Source organism: Triticum aestivum, chromosome 4A, assembly GCF_018294505.1.
Source record: "Triticum aestivum cultivar Chinese Spring chromosome 4A, IWGSC CS RefSeq v2.1, whole genome shotgun sequence".
NCBI lineage: Eukaryota > Viridiplantae > Streptophyta > Magnoliopsida > Poales > Poaceae > Triticum > Triticum aestivum.
In genome coordinates, this window is record NC_057803.1 from 127134837 (window position 1) to 127151253 (window position 16417).

At 46.0% G+C, this 16417-nt stretch overlaps 1 protein-coding gene across 6 annotated transcripts; it reads right to left on the reverse strand.

Moving 5' to 3' along the window:
* Positions 1-385: 385 nt before the first annotated feature.
* On the reverse strand, positions 386-16051 carry LOC123085563 (serine/threonine protein kinase OSK4). Of its 6 annotated transcripts, none has more exons than XR_006439826.1 (12): positions 15600-16051; positions 12798-12970; positions 8881-9069; positions 8411-8595; positions 7670-7852; positions 7446-7577; positions 7086-7271; positions 5715-5804; positions 1728-5587; positions 1503-1638; positions 1303-1425; positions 386-764 (listed from the first exon to the last, which is right to left on the reverse strand). XR_006439826.1 is itself a non-coding variant. In XM_044507227.1 (9 exons), exons 3-9 carry the CDS (start codon positions 9062-9064, stop codon positions 651-653), a joined length of 1074 nt encoding a protein of 357 aa, XP_044363162.1. In that variant the 5' UTR covers positions 9065-9069; positions 12798-12970; positions 15600-16051; the 3' UTR covers positions 386-650. The 6 variants fall into 6 exon arrangements, 1 of the variants encoding a protein (XP_044363162.1); XR_006439827.1 differs by having other exon boundaries at positions 1728-5592; XR_006439825.1 differs by having other exon boundaries at positions 1559-1638; positions 1728-5642.
* Positions 16052-16417: the final 366 nt, after the last annotated feature.

The following is a 16417-nucleotide window of genomic DNA, read 5'->3' on the forward strand; positions in this document are numbered from 1 at the left end:
AGTTGCCTAAAATTGCTCAGCGCATTTAGCTTGCTTGATTCGCATTCTTCAAAAAGCAAACGATTCTCCAGAAATGGGCTGCTGCAGTGTGTTATTCTTACTAGTCTTTTTAGCGGTTTGCAGAAAATTCAGGTACATGTTCAACAGCAAGGCAAAGTAGCCAGATCTTGTAATAAAAATACTCTCTCTGTCCCAAAATAAGTGTCTCAACTTTAGTACAACTTTGTACTAAAGTTGGTGTAAAGTTAAGACACTTATTTTGGGACGAAGGAAGTATCACAAAAGCTTGTGCTGCAGCATCACAACCAGTGGTGGCGCAGCCTGCAGAATCAGAAAACGGTTCACAAAAATTAAAAAAAAGAGAGAAAATGGTTCACCAGGCCTATTTACCATATAAGTCTTACTTATAATAACCACTTAACATTTTGGTGCTTCACACTGGACTAGTCACACAAACAACACGGTTCGCTGTCAGGGACTGGGTAAAACGAAGATGAAACACACCACCACCTATTTACACACCATCACTTATTCATCGCTGACAGTCATATGTCTCGCTATTCATCACTCAACCAGAACAGGCACCAACTTATTCATCACTGACAGTCATATGTCTCACTATTCATCACTCAACCAGAGCAGGCACCATACTATAGAACCCTAAGGTTGGTAAGGAAGGCCGCGCAAAAATCCAGGAAGAGGAGCTGAGGTCTAGTAACTCTCTGCATATCTAGCAGGTACTTGTCATCCTTGGTCTTGTAAAGCTGAAGAAAAAACAAATACATAAATTCAGAGGTAAATAGAGAGCATATACAACACCATGCCAACGAACTGTTAACACCTAAAGTATACATGCATTAACGAATAATATCACACTAGGTTGACGATAGGTGTATGACCAACCAATACTGTGCAGCACTAAAACTCGGGAAGTTCGTTTTATCAATATGGCAACAGCAGACAATACTTGTTGGCAACAACAGACACATGCAGATGCAGGATATACCGGTTACAAAGCAGACACATGCAGACAATACTTTGTAACAATTACGAAGCAAATATATTGGCCAGCCTTTGCTTCAGAAAAATGTTATTTTATCTAGTGATCCGACTGCGAAGGTGACATTGAGTAGAAAATCCATATTTCTGTTATTGCAAAATGAATACAGTAGTATTAGAAGGTGAGATTGCACATCTGGATTTCAAACTTGATCACGGCAGGTAGCCTCCCTTAGCATCGGCGTTATCCATGATGGTAGAGTCATCAACAAAGCTGTGGTTGGCATCTAACATATCACTGACCTGAGGAAACATAGGGCACCACCTGCATTTCATGTTGTAGTGTCCATTCTTCTTCCAGCAGACATTTAATTCTTGAAGTGCCTTTAGAACCTCGATCATTATCTCACGAGGTTGAGGTCGAGACTGGTGGATAAGTGATGCATTAGCTCAACAGCTGAATGTGCAAAACAAAGCAAAGTAAAGTGGATAATGTGCAAGACCTGGAGCCCAAGAGCCCATTTTGTTTCAACGGGGTAATATGGCCGCAAGCCACTACCTTGAGAATCATTGCTTGCTGGAAGATACTGCCTGGTACTTGGGCTTGCTGATTCCGATGAAGTAAACTGATTAAAACTCCTACCATGGAGAGCCATCCATTCATAAAGTTAATGGTGCTTAAACCTTATGAATTAAACAAGTCACAGATGATGCAAATGTGAACTAACCATTGATTGTAGATAGTCAGCCCCCAAATAGCCACTAGTTGTTAGGAGCCCTCCTACCATCACATGCTTGGGCTGGCCCCTTGGGCTAGCTAAACGGGCCTGGCCCATTCTGGAACGACCAAGGCGATAAGAGCCTGGGAGAGGCGACGTCCAGGGCATCCAGTGGATCACGGCTTTGGCACGGCGGCTCTCTTCCCCTACCTCTCGTCCTCCTCCTTCTGTTCTTCCTGATCCCCAAACCTTGTATCTCCATTGGTGTTGCTTGTAATCAAAGATTGTATCCAATATATATTGAGAGAGACATCTGGTACCCTACATCTGGTATTCAGAGCCAGGCCACCACCCTTTCACCATCCAATTTTCCCCATTTTTTCTTCCACACCGATTCATCCGTTTCACCGGCGACGACGACATGCCTGCCGACTTACCTCCGGAGTGGGATGCCATGCCTGCCAACGAGCAGTTGTTGTGGTATCACAAGAGATTATGTGCTAAGGCAGAGGAGATGAGCGCACTATTGGGTGTTGCAAGCGCTGGTGACCCTCATGTGGTTACCTCGCTTGTCGATCCGGCAGCGTCAACCATGACGCACACCTCGTCCATGCTCGTCCCCAACGTCTCCTGCTCCACCACGAAGGCCCTGGAGATTCCCAAGGTCGCCCATGATGCAACCCCGGTCTGCATCGCGATGTTGCCTATCACCTGTTCGACGGAGTGCTCGACCCAGGTCGACACCATCGACAACATTGACGAGGTCCATGATCCCGCCACCGCCGTCGACCTCGAGCCCACGGTCGTCCCCATCCACCAAGCAGTCGAGCAGCTCGCCCCGGAGCAGGCAATGGCCTCTAGTGTCGAGGTCGTTTCTCATGTGAAGACCACCACCGACGTCGACCCCAAGGCCGGCGTGCAGGAGCTCGATGCCCTCTCTGTCGACACCTCCCCCCAAGTGATGAGCAAGGCAGACCTCGACGTCGCCCTCATCTTCTCCAGCGACCCTGCTTTGCCGGTGCTCACCATGTGTTCGACAGGCAGTCTAATCCAGGATGGCGCATGGGTGAAACCTGTTCATCTTGTGGACAAGAGCAAAACCTCGTGCCTACCATCGATACAACACGGAATCAGGAAGCAACCATGACCGTCACTTGTGCGAGTGAGGACCAGACACAGTGGACACCTGTGAGGCCTAGCCCGTGGCCGTCTTTCAAGTTTCATTCAGATGCAAGTTATCAGGAGGAGCCCTGTTCAGGTATATGTTGTCAATCACATGAAGTTTTATGGTTCAGTTCTGAACTCGTTTTGAGGTTATTCAGAGATGTGGTTTTCCATCAAGTTTCTTGTTGTGAGGTGATTGCCATGGAAGAGTACATCAGTTGTTTGTCAAATGCACAGTTGCAGTCTAGGAGTCCACCGGATCAGGCACCATCTAATACTAAAGCATTGAATGAATTGGCATTTCTCAATGCGGATATGTCTGCAAGCATAAGTGTTGATGCATGGTTAAGCTTGAGATTCCTTGGAACAAACCGTAGGCTCATTGATACTGCACCACACGCTGGTCGTTGGATTTATTTGGATTTCAGCAACATAGGTTGTTAGGGTCGGCAGTCCTATAAATGCTCTATAGTGCAACTGATGGCAGTAGCTGAATATTTTGCCCATTGGGATATCATCTATGATTTTGCTAATGGATTACAAATCTATAGAGTGCATACAAAGGCACTACAGATTGTGGACGAATTAGGTAGTACCTTTCAAGTGGAATTATGCCATGCTGGTGATCTTAAGTGCAACCTCCCTCGACACTGCATAACGATACCCCGTGTTCATATTTTCTGCTTGTCGTCTTTGCAACAGAACACTGATGATTCATGTTTCGCTAAGAAACTATTACATGAAGTCTGCTTTATGCAGTCCTCTTATAAATTATGTGCTCAAAAGGCACCATCGGTGTTCAAGTTCAGTCACAAAATTGTTCGCCTGAAGCTACCAAATTACACGAATGAAGGCATTCCATGTGTCCAGCCAACATATTACCTTGAAGGAGGCTCTGCTCAAGCATATTTGAAACTGCACGAAGTTTTGGCTGCTGTTGTTTACATGTTTGAGGGTAGTACTATTCAGATCTGGGAGTTGTTTCTCTGTTTCGAGCGTCCACTGGACCAGGCAACACTCAATACTAAACAGATGCAGTTTGACTACAAGGACTTGCAGTTTGGTCCATGCTACGTACCGCAGCAAAGTGAAGTTTTTCAGTTTTATCTGGATCGAACAAAATTTCTGGGTTGCAGCCCTATTTCTGATAAATTGCAGGGAATTATTCATATTATGCATGTCAGTGCACTGGATGTTTTTGAGTCAAGAAGAATTTAAAGGAGTGGTTGTGCTTCAATCAACTTTCACACTAACAATGCATGGGAACGGTGCTCCAATCTCCTTGGGAATTGCATAAGGATACTTCCAGTGCAGCTCTCATGCTCGTGGTTTTTGAAACGGGGCAAAAATGATTCAGGTTTCAATGGTCATGACAAGCTCCTTCACAGCAAGCAGCGATTGGGTGCTCTAAGTACAACACTTCCAAGTAGTGTCTATATTCAGTTCGTGCAATTTTGGCCATTATTGTCTTTTGCTCCAGCTGGTATCACGATGCAATGGCAGTGGGACAAGCATCAATCGCGGGACAAAAATTCACAACATATTTTTATGTTGCCTCAACCCCTTTCTGAACCAATATTATGTGAGGTTAACCATGGCTGGTATTTCGACACTCTCAAACTATTTGCGATTCAGGCTGTACAATTTGCAACAGAGATTCATTATTCAGATTCCAGTCTATTTGGTAGTGTATCATTCTCCTTTGGGCATAAACAAATGTTTTGCTGGACTCCAGATACGCCAGCTAGTGGCGACCACCTTGAGCAATTGTGGGATCCTGGAGGCCTTGCAAGCTACATATGCAGTACATGTGCATTGACTTCCCTAGTGCATTATTTGTTTGCAGTTTGGCTTGCATATGCGACTCCTATATGCATCCAGTTGGGAATGGAGAAGCCAATGGCCAGCGGCGAACTAAATCAGGGGATGACCATCCATTTCTTGCCTGGAACATTGGAGCTTGAATGCAGACTTGACAAGCTCATAGCAATACAGGGGTTCTTGCTGCCATTATATTGCCAGTCATGCAAGTCCATGAGGAGTGGACAAATCTGTGTGTGGGGCACACCTCATGGTCTAGGATGCTTCACAGTCATCCAGGAAGGCTATGGGACTTCAGCTTCCGATCGAGGCACTTTTCAAGGAGGGAGGGTTTTCATCACCAATGTCGTTGTCGTCATCGTGCAAGGCTCCATCCACCACAAGTACTATCTCAACTTCGATCAAGACTATGTTGGCAACGACCACTTCTGCGGCGCCTCTTGGGATGGAGTCACCATCGGCCACGGCTACTCCAACCTTGTCGTTCAAGCCAACCCCGACTTCGACTACCATCAAGACTTCAAGCTAGTCAAGGAACGCCGCATGCAATGGGATCATGGCGGCTCTTGGTGGTGTCGGCTTGGGGTCAAGCCGCATTTCAAGGAGGGGGATGTTAGGAGCCCTCCTACTATCACATGCTTGGGCTGGCCCCTTGGGCCAGCTAAACGGGCTTGGCCCATTCTGGAATGACCAAGGCGATAAGAGCCTAGGAGAGGCGACGTCCAGGGCATCCAGTGGATCACGGCTTTGGCACAGCGACTCTCTTCCCCTACCTCTTGTCCTCCTCCTTCTGTTCTTCCTGATCCCCAAACCTTGTATCTCCATTGGTGTTGCTTGTAACCAAAGCTTGTATCCAATAGATATTGAGAGAGACATCTGATACCCTACACTAGTGGCACGGAACCGATTGTCCAAGAGTAAGTAATATGCAACAGTTGCCTGGAAAAATTGTCTAAAGTCAATTATGAAATAACTGAATGGAATGAAGAACTGACTTTTGTTTGCATATACCTCATTTTGCAGCATATTGCACAATGATTCACACACATGGTCTTTATCATACCCCAGGTTGACAATCTCTTTAAGTGTATCTTCATCAATCTTCAGAAATGAACATAGAGCAAATCAGCATACATTGACGTAGAAATAGCATTTTAAAGCTTGCTAGTAAAAGAAATTTTTGATAAATAAAAGCGGCATTGCAAGGAGACTTAACGTGCTAGGTGCTACCTTTTCATCTCGTTGGGATAGATTACTAGTAGTAAGGAATTACTCCCTTCACTTCATATTATTACATGATGTTTAACTTTCATAATCTTTTCTCTTCTCATAAATCTTTGAGCCACAGCTGCTGGATAGTTTTGTTGTTTGGCTAGTTTTTTCCCGAGTAACCAGCAGGAGCAGTGCCTTTCACTTAAGCAGTATAATTTTTTTTACAATTATGTACATGGCCAAGAGGACGGCATGTGGACTACTCGCAAATAAAAGGTTAGAAGAGCTATGAAGGTGGATATCTGAGAACGGAGCATCGCTCTGTTGGCAAGGCATGCGGTATGCAGCCAGCCCACCCGCGTCCGAATCTCGACTCAACAGGGTGTCAAGGTTGTTTCTTCTATTAAAAATACCACCAAGGGCTAGTCCTAACTGATCTTGTTTTAGAGGAACCGAGCAGTGCTCGGTTGGCTAGAGCACAGGCCCGTGACCTCGTCCACTCGAGTTCGAGGGGCAGCCTCCGCATGATGCCTCATTTCTACCTAACAAAGTACCGTCAAGGGAGGAAAACTTCCCCCTTTAACCACGTTTATGAAGGTGGATATCCACTTGAAAAGTTGCCTACTCAGACTCTCGGTGTTCTCTTCTTAATACGAAATGACCATGCAATTTGGTGCATGTTTGAGAAAAAAAGAATCTTTGAGCCACAACTTGACCATATATTTCTATAATATTGTGTTTGCAAATATTATATGAAGATTATGCCTATAAAAGATAACATTTCATGACAAAAGTATCGATGTTACTTTTCCTATGATCCATCCAAGATCCTGTATATATTACTCCCTCCGTTCCATAATGTAGCGCATATAGATTTTCTATAAAGTCAAACTTTATAAACTTTGACCAAGTTTATAGAGAAAACTATTTATATTTACAATACCAAATGTATATAATATAAAAGTATGTCTTGTAATGTATCTAAGCACATGTATTTGATATTCTAGATGTATATGATTCCCTCTACAAACTTGGTCAAAGTTTATAAAGTTTGACTTCTAGAAAAATCTATATGCGCTACATTGTGGAATGGAGGGAGTAGTCGATAAAGGTTGAGAAGTTTTACTGTGCACATAAGATAGTCACTTGAAATGTGAAATAGATGGGTACCATTTTGGCTTGCTGCGCCGTGTCTGGTGGAGGCACTGCCAGGTAGCGAGGAAAGCGATTCTGAAACCATGGGTGTTCTCGAATTTCCCGAATTGTGATTCTCTTCATAGGATCAACAACAAGCATTCTTGGGATCAAATCCCTTGCAAGAGCAGATAAATGACTTGGAAGGGTATAGATGCCTCCCTGGACACCAAACAAGGGGGCGTCAAATCTCCACATAAAAAATGAATGCTAAAGTCCAACTAATCTTTTTTTTGAACATAAAGTCCAACTAATCTACATGAACGTTTTTTGATTTTCAGAACAAAAGGTATACACTTGTCAGGTCCAACTTAATCTACATGTGTTCTGTCTCACCTTTATCTTTTTGAACAGTTTGGGAATATTGTCATCATTAAATGGAAGAGTGCCACAAAGAAGAGCATAAAGTATCACCCCGCAGCTCCAAACATCAGCCTCAGGTCCAGCATATAATTTACGTGAGATAACCTGCACAGAAACACTCACTAAGCTATTAGCGCAAACAATGCGTTTCAGGAAGCACAAGGATAAAGACTCAAGTAAGACAAATTAGTGAATACCTCTGGTGCAGCATAGTTTGGACTCCCGCAGGCAGTCTTCAGAAAATGGCCATCATGCATGACATTACTTAACCCAAAGTCGGCAAGATTCACATTGTATTTGGAATCAAGTAACAGGTTCTCTGGCTTTAGATCATGATGAGCAACCATGTTTCTGTGGCAGTATTCAACACCAGATATAATCTGTGCAAGAAAATTTAAATAAAAAAGTATTGAGACAAAACCTGAATATGCATCCAGTGAATCTAAAAGAACTCTTCAAATTACATATTTGCCTCCAGAAGGATATACCATCTCTTTATGTTTTAAAGCACAATTTGATTTAAGTACCGAGACTAAGACAATCAAGGCATAGAGAAGAAGATGCCATTTAAACAAAAAATGATTTAACTAGTGATACTAAGATAACCAAGGCATCAAAAGAACAAGACACCGGAGTGATACTAAAACAATAGACGCATCAAGAAGACGTTAACTTTTTGATCAGTTAAACCCAAACGACAAAGCAATCACCTTGGAAAGCTTGCAACTCAATGTAGTACAGGTCATGAGCTAAAAATTAGATGAATGCAAACTGAGCAAATTGATTAGGATTTGCAGAGTCAGCACGCGAGGAATGTGGACACTGGACAATTGGCCAGCATATCCAGACATTTCACGATCAAAATAAGAAGCTCAGCAAAGTTCCTATTTTTATGCCCAAAAAATGTGTTCCTGCATGCCAAGAGCAGAAAAAGGCACCTGCTGGAAGATTCGACGAGCCTCATCTTCCTGTAACCGCCCTTTCTCAACAATGCAGTCGAATAGCTCACCATACTTGCAATATTCCATCACAACAAATATATCTGTAGGTGTGTAAATGACCTCATAAAGCCGGATGATATGAGGGTGGATGAACAACCTCAATATCTTGATCTCTCTCTTTGCTGGAAACAAGATATGAGAAAACAATAGAAGTAAAGTGTTAAGACATTCAGCCTATGAAGAAATTCAAACTGCAAATTTTACTTACTCACAGCAACAACACAAGGTGAACTTTCTTATTTACAGAAGCCTGATGTATCCTAGACAAATGTACTTTATCTCGACTAATTAATTAACTGGGAATCAGGAACACACTCACAAGTCTGACCAGCACTGAAGGCAGATAACTAGAAATCTTGAGCAAGCAAAGCCGAATGTAGCCTAGACTAATGAATAAGGAGACATACCTTTCTCTTCCATTTCCAAAGTTCTCATTTGACGACGGTTCAGAATCTTTATAGCAACTTTGTGCCCTGTATGCTTATGCTCTGCAATCCTCACTTTTCCAAATGTGCCTATACCTAATGTTCTGCCCACATTGTAGTTCTTTAATGCGTCAGAATGCCCACCTCCTCTAGTGTTCCCTTCCATTTTCACTATGTCAAAAAAACAAGAGAAACCATATATGTGATTCAGCATACGGTTTTATAGTTCAAACATAGATGCACATTAGGCTAAAACTGAAACATTTCTAATCGGATTCCCTCTTCTTAGAGACCTTGAGCGTGACATGAGTAGGCTGGCCAAAACTATCACTATGGACATGAGTGGCGAGGGCAAGTGCGGTTCAAAGGTCAACAAAATGGGTGAAGTTCCCTTCTCATATAGGGACAGACACATATTCAGTCGCTGAATGTAACACCCCGTATGTAACATGCCATATTTGTATTCCAACTCTTGCCGTTTCCGGCACTAAGTTATGATATTTCCTCGTTGTTGGGTTTTTGTCTTCGTGTTCTTTTGTCTTTGTCATGCATCTCACATCATGTCATTATGTGCATTGCATTTGCATACGTGTTCGTCTCATGCATCCGAGCTTTTTCCCCGTTATCCGTTTTGCATTCCGGCGCTCCTATGTCCTCCGGTGTCCCTTTCTACCTCTTTTCGTGTGCGGGTATTAAACGTTCTCGGATTGGACCGAGACTTGCCACGCGGCCTTGGTTTACTACCGGTAGACCACCTGTCAAGTTTCGTGCCATTTGGACTTCGTTTGATACTCCAACGGTTAACCGAGGGACCGAAAAGGGCTCGTGTGTGTTGCAGCCCAACACCCCTCCAAAGTGGCCCAAAACCCACCTAAACCCCTTCCATCATCTAGGTCGTTCGATCACGATCGCGTGGCCGCAAACCGTGCGCAATTTGGAGCCTCCTAGCTCCTCCTACCTACAAATATAGCCTCTCCCCCGAAATTCCGGATCTTTTCCCCCCAAACCCTAGCTCCCCGCTCCTCCGCCGCTCCGGACACGTCCGGAGCGGACCGGACGCGTCCGCCGCCGCCGTCTCCGCCAACCGCAGCACGCCAAGTGTCCCAGCCGGCCTCCCACCGCCGCAGCCCGTGGCCGGCCCTCCCGCCGCCCGACCGGGCCCCGAAGCCCATCGCCTCTCCTCCGCCCGCGCGCCTCCCATCTCCTCCCACGCCGGCGACGAACCCCGCTGCCACCGTGCCGACCACTGCCGTCGTCCGCTCCCCACCGCACCGACACGAGCCGCCCCGCCTCCGACCTCCTCCGGCCGCCTACGACCTCGCCGGCGCCGCCCCGCACCCCCTCCGGCCGGCCACCGCGTCCCCGCAACTCCGGCGAGCTCCATCGGCAACTCCGGTGAACAGTGAACCCGGCGAGCGCCTCGAAGTCCGTGCCGCTATAGTGCCCAGCACGATCCGGATCTGGATCTAAAAAAACCCTAGCGGTTGACTTTTTCCCTCTCCTCCAAATATTTTTGCATATTTTCATCATGTCATAACTCATCATCGGTGGCTCCATTTCAGGCGTGTAGCATATCAAAATGTTCGTCTCGACGAGTACTTCATTTCATCTCATTGCATCATGTTCATTTGAGCTCATCTTGATGCCCTAAATGTTGTTGGAAGAGTGCTAGTTTCTGTTGGTTTCAGATTCATATCAGTAATTGGACATTTGTCATTTTTGCTATGATTAACGTGTGCCTCCTATGAATTTGAGCCATACATGTGTTTTGAAGTATGCCATGCCATCTTTACAGGGGTGTGTGCCATGTATTTTTGTGATCTCTGTGGTAACTAGCACAAGCATGCAAAGTAGTCCTTGTAATGTTGCTGATTTCAGAGACTTTGAAATATTCGAAGTCTTTGTCATGTCAATATTTTTATGCCATGTATTCATTTTGCTACCGAGTGATCCGTGCCTCTTTTGAGCATGATCAGTAAGGATGTTTTGTAGATATGATTGTGCTCTATCCATCCATGTCTTTATTTGCAGTTATGGAGCACCCTAGCTTGAGTCAATCGAGCTCTACTTTTGCTATAAAATGTTCCTGGCAGAATGTTTACATGTTAAGCATTTTTGTCGAGCTTGTTGTAGTTGATCCATACATGCTTTGTTGTTGTTTTTGCCATGTTTAGCTTCTATGCTATGTCTACTTGCTGGGTGTATGCTGAGTTTATCATGCCATGCTTTGTGGTGAGTGCATCGAGCTCGTAAACATGCCTACTTGATATTTGTTTTGCCATGTTCCAGTTTTCTACTAAGTCTGAATCTGTTGACGATAATTGCTATGTTCACATGGTTGCCATTGTATTTTCTGATCCCTTTTGGCTTATGGTCACTAAGGGACTTTTGTGTTATGCTTTGAATAGCTTCATGCCATGCCTTTGCCATGATATATTCATGTAGCATGTTGTTATCTTGCTCTAAACATTGCTTCTCGATATTAAATTCCTGACTTGAGTTATTTTCAGTAAGTTTGTAACCTGATATCTTTTGCACTTTTGCCATGCTTGTTTGAACCTGCTATTGAGTGAATTAGCCGTAGCTCAGTGTTCATCTTTTGTCAAGCATCTTGAGTGGATCCCTGTCATGTATTTTGTTGCTATGTTAGAGTGCTGTAGCATGTTGTTCTTGATGCATTTAGATAGCCTCGTGCTGTTAATCACAGCTTTGTGCCATATTTGTTTTGATTGCCATTTCCAAACCGTGCATCCGATTCCAACGATCTTTATATCGATTTCGACCGAAATCAACTCATCTTTTCAGTGCCACTCTTGATTTTTCAAGTTAAGGCCAGGTTCAATCACTCCTTTCCAAAACATACATATGCATCACATATCACATCCCGCATATCATGCTATGTTTTGCATCATGTTGTTTGTTCATTGCACGTGGTTGATTATGTCTCCCTTTGCTTGTGTTCTTGCTTTGGGTAGAGCCGGGAGACGAGTACGTGATCGAGGAGCCCGTTGAGTACGTTTACGATGATCAAACTAACGTTAACTCAGAGAACTTTGCAGGCCTATGCTACGATACCTACCTCTTTCTTATCCTCGAAATCATTTCTATCTTTGCTTGATAGATACTCGCTCTTTTGCTATGCCTATGCTACGATACCTACCTCTTTCTTATCATGCCTCTTATATTGCCATGTCAAACCTCTAACCCACCTTGTCCTAGCAAACCATTGTTTGGCTATGTTACCGCTTTACTTAGCCTCTCTTATAGCGTTGCTAGTTGCAGGTGAAGATTGGAGTTTGTTTCTTGTTGAAACATGTGATTGTTGGGATATAATTATTATATCTTGTCTACTTTAATGCATCTATACACTTGATAAAGGGTGGAAGGCTCGGCCTTATGCCTGGTGTTTTGTTCCACTCTTGTCGCCCTAGTTTCCGTCATACCAGTGTTATGTTCCTTGATTTTGCGTTCCTTACACGGTTGGGTTATAATGAGAACCTCTTAACAGTTCGCCTTGAATAAAACTCCTCCAGCAAGGCCCAACTTTGATTTTACCATTCGCCACCTAGCCTTTTTTCCTTGGGTTTCGCGGACTCAAGGGTCATCTTTATTTTAACCCCCCGGACCAGTGCTTCTCTAAGTGTTGGTCCAACTTGAGCGATGTCCGGGGCTATGTGACGTCCCCGATTTGACCGTACACTAATCATGCGCGCAAACGTGTACGGTCAAGATCAGGGACTCACGAGAAGATACCACAACACAACTCTACAAATAAAATAAGTCATACAAGCATCATATTACAAGCCAGGGGTCTCGAGGCTCGAATACAAGAGCTAGATCATAGACGAGTCAGCAGAAGCAACAATATCTGAGTACAGACATAAGTTAAACAAGTTTACCTTAAGAAGGCTAGCACAAACTGGGGTACAGATCAAAAGAGGCGCAGGCCTCCTGCCTGGGATCCTCCTAAACTACTCCTGGTCGTCGTCAGCGGCCTACACGTAGTAGTAGGCACCTCCCGAGCAGTAGTAGTCTTCGTCGACGGTGGCGTCTGGCTCCTGGGCTCCATCGTCTGGTCGCAGCAATCGGGTATAGAAAGGGGGAAAAGAGGAAGCAAAGCAACCGTGAGTACTCATCCAAAGTACTCGCAAGCAAGGAGCTACACTACATATGTATGCATTGGTATCAAATGGAATGAGGGTATCATATGTGGACTGAACTGTAGAATGCCGGAATAAGAGGGGGATAGCTAGTCCTTATCGAAGACTACGCTTCTGGCCACCTCCATCTTGCAGCATGTAGAAGAGAGTAGATGGTAAGTTCACCAAGTAGCATCGCATAACATAATCCTACCCGACGATCCTCTCCTCGTCGCCCTGTTAGAGAGCGATCACCGGGTTGTATCTGGCACTTGGAAGGGTGTGTTTTATTAAGTAACCAGTTCTAGTTGTCATAAGGTCAAGGTACAACTCCAAGTCGTCCTGTTACCGAAGATAACGGCTATTCAAATAGATTAACTTCCCTGCAGAGGTGCGTCATACTTCCCTAACACGCTCGATCCTCTTTGTCTGGACACACTTGTCTAGGTCATGCCCGGCCTCGGAAGATCAACACGCCGCAACCCTACCTAGGCACAACAGAGAGGTCAGCATGCCGGTCTAAATCCTATGCGCGCAGGGGTCTGGGCCCATCGCCCATTGCACACCTGCACGTTACGTACGCGGCCGGTGAGCAGACCTAGCAACCTCCATTACAAAGGAAGTTGCATTACGCGGTCCAACCCGACGCGCGCCGCTTAGTCGCTGACGCCACGAAGGCTTCGGCTGATACCATGATATCGAGTGCCCATAACTGTTCCCGCGTAGTTGGTTAGTGCGTATAGGCCAGTAGCCAGACTCGGATCAAATACCCAGATCTTCTTAAGCGTGTTATTTTGAAGTAACCGTGAACGCCGACCAGGGTCAGGCCCACTTCTCTCCTACGTGGTCTCAACCTGCCCTGTCGCTCCGCCTCAAAGTAACTATCGGGGGCCGTCGGGAACCTAGGCCCACCACTACCTGGGTGGAACCACCTGCCCCTTCAGCCCCACATCAGAATCACTTGCGGGTACTCAACGAGCCGACCCGACTTTAGTCACCACCTGTATAGCATGTATATATAGTATATATCCGTGATCAACACCCGACGTGATCACGGCCCGATAGTATAGCATGGCAGACTGACAAGAATGTAGGGCCACTGATGATAATCTAGTATCCTATACTAAGCATTTAGGATTGCAGGTAAGGTATCAACAGTTGTAGCAACAATGACAGGCTATACTACTCTAATGCAAGCAGTAAAGGGAAGAATAGGCGATATCTGGTGATCAAGGGGGGGCTTGCCTGGTTGCTCTGGCAAGAAGGGTCATCAACACCGTAGTCGACAACAGGGGTACGATAGCGGTCTCGGGGTCTTCCGGAAAGAAGTAACGGAGGGAAACACAATAAATAACAGTGCAACCAAAGCATCACAAGGCATAACATGACAATACACGGTGCTAGGGGTGCCCTAACGCGGTATGAGGTGGTACGGCAAAGGGGGGAAACATCCGGAAAAATATCCCCGGGGTTTCGCGTTTTCGGACAGATGAATTGGAGGGGGAAAGTTGCGTGTTCGCTATGCTAGGAATGCGTGGCGAAAGAACGGGCTACGTAACCGGATTCGTCTCGTCGTTTTGAGCAACTTTCATGTACAAAGTTTTTCCATCCGAGCTACGGTTTATTTTATATTAATTTTCTAAAATTTTAAACATTTTCTTTTTTATTAATTTCGAGAATAAAATGCAAAATTACCCTTTTGTACTCAGGGACAGCTAGAACCAGATGCTTACAGGTGGGGTCAGGTTCTGAGTTGACCCAGTCAATACTTGACTGGTCAACTAATGAACAGTGCCAGTTGGGACCCAATTGTCATAGACTCTGTTTTTATTAAGTCAATTAATTAGAGATAACCAACACAGGTGGTCCACATGTCATTTGCTATTAAAGTAAATTAGCACTAATTTAACACAAACTAATCTAATCCTAATTTAACAAGGGGCCGGCCGCACTGGACAATTCCCTAGCCGGCCACACACGTAACACACACACCACACACGGATGGCCATGGCATGGCCATGGCTAGTAGCAGTAGCAGTCCGCGGTAGTAGGCAGTAGGAGCACCAGCAGCGGAGCATAGTTAGCAGCAAAACGGCACTAGCAGGAGCAGCGGCGCCGGCGGCAACTAGCAGCAGCACCAACAATAAGCAGCGGCGGCAGCAGAGAGTAGCAGCAGAGCAGTGAGCAACACAAGCAACAGAGCAGTTACGACTTACGATAGCTAGACGGAGCAGGGCGCACGACCACGTGCGCCAAGCACCAGTGCAGCGAGCGGAGCCACATCGGCAAAGCAGCAGCAGCAGGCGGACGTACGCGCACCTGAGGTCGAGGGCGCGACCCGCGGGGCTGTGATTGGACGGGAGCAGCTAGTGTGCGGCGCAGGCGCGGCCATGGACGCGTCCCGCGGGCGTATGTCGCGGCAAGTAGCGACGAGGTGCGGTCGGGAGAAGTCAAGCGCGGGCGGGGTGAGCACGAGCTCACAGAGGGTTCCAACGCGTCGGCTAAGACGGCCTAAAGCGACAGATTCGACGGGGAAAAAGAGGGAGACGACGAGGAGCTCACCGGGCCCTGCAGATGTGCGTTCGCGGGCTCGGGGGAGGCTTGGTGACGACGGCGTGTTGGCGGCGTTCTCCGTCGACCGGAGGGGGAGGCAGGGTCGAGCGCGTCGACGACGGACAACGACGGTTGCCCGCGGAGGGGATCGACGGAAGCGACGGCACGAGGGCGTCCTAGCTGGTGGCGCTCGGCGTGGAAGAAGAGGATGACGACGCGCTTCTTCTGGGCATCAGCGGACGGCGAACGGTGGCCGGTGGCTACGGCAACGACGACGGCGGCGCAATCACCGCGCGAGCTCTTGCGCTCGATTTCGAGCAGATGAGGAGGGGGCGCGATGGGGAAAAGGAGGGGATCGGGCGAGCTCGATCTAGGGTTCCCAGGGGGTGTGCTTATAGGGATGGGGATGCTCTGTGGCATGCGTGGTGGCAATCGAGCGACGACGGCCGCGGATGAACGACACGCACTAGTCTCTGTAGGTAAGGTTGAAGAGGAGGGAGAGATGGGCTGGATTGGGTAATATTCACGATGGGCCAAGTGCACTGTGCAAAAAGAGCCCACTCCACGGTAGTAGTTAGGCATCTTTCTTTTTTTAACTGTTTTGTAATTTCTCCAATGTTTTGCATTTACTTTATGTTGTCAGATGATTTTTGTTAATTGTGTGACTAGCACATAAATACTAGGCTATCTTACAGGGATGTACAAAAAGGTTTGAGGCCATTTGGGACTATTCAAATTTATATTTGAATTAAAATGTGTTTATTTAATCCCGCTGATCCGCTAAAAAGTCCTAGGGGCAATTTAAAAATACATTTAATGTTGTTTCC

Coding starts and splice junctions, on each gene's coding strand:
- LOC123085563 (XM_044507227.1), bottom strand. CDS start 9,064: ATGGAAGGGAACACTAGAGGAGGTGGGCATTCTGACGCATTAAAGAAC. Junction 7,272..7,445: donor AACTGTTCAAAAAGATAAAG/GTGAGACAGAAC, acceptor TTTGGTGTCCAG/GGAGGCATCTATACCCTTCC. Junction 765..5,714: donor GCAATATGCTGCAAAATGAG/GTATATGCAAAC, acceptor TTTTTTCTTCAG/CTTTACAAGACCAAGGATGA.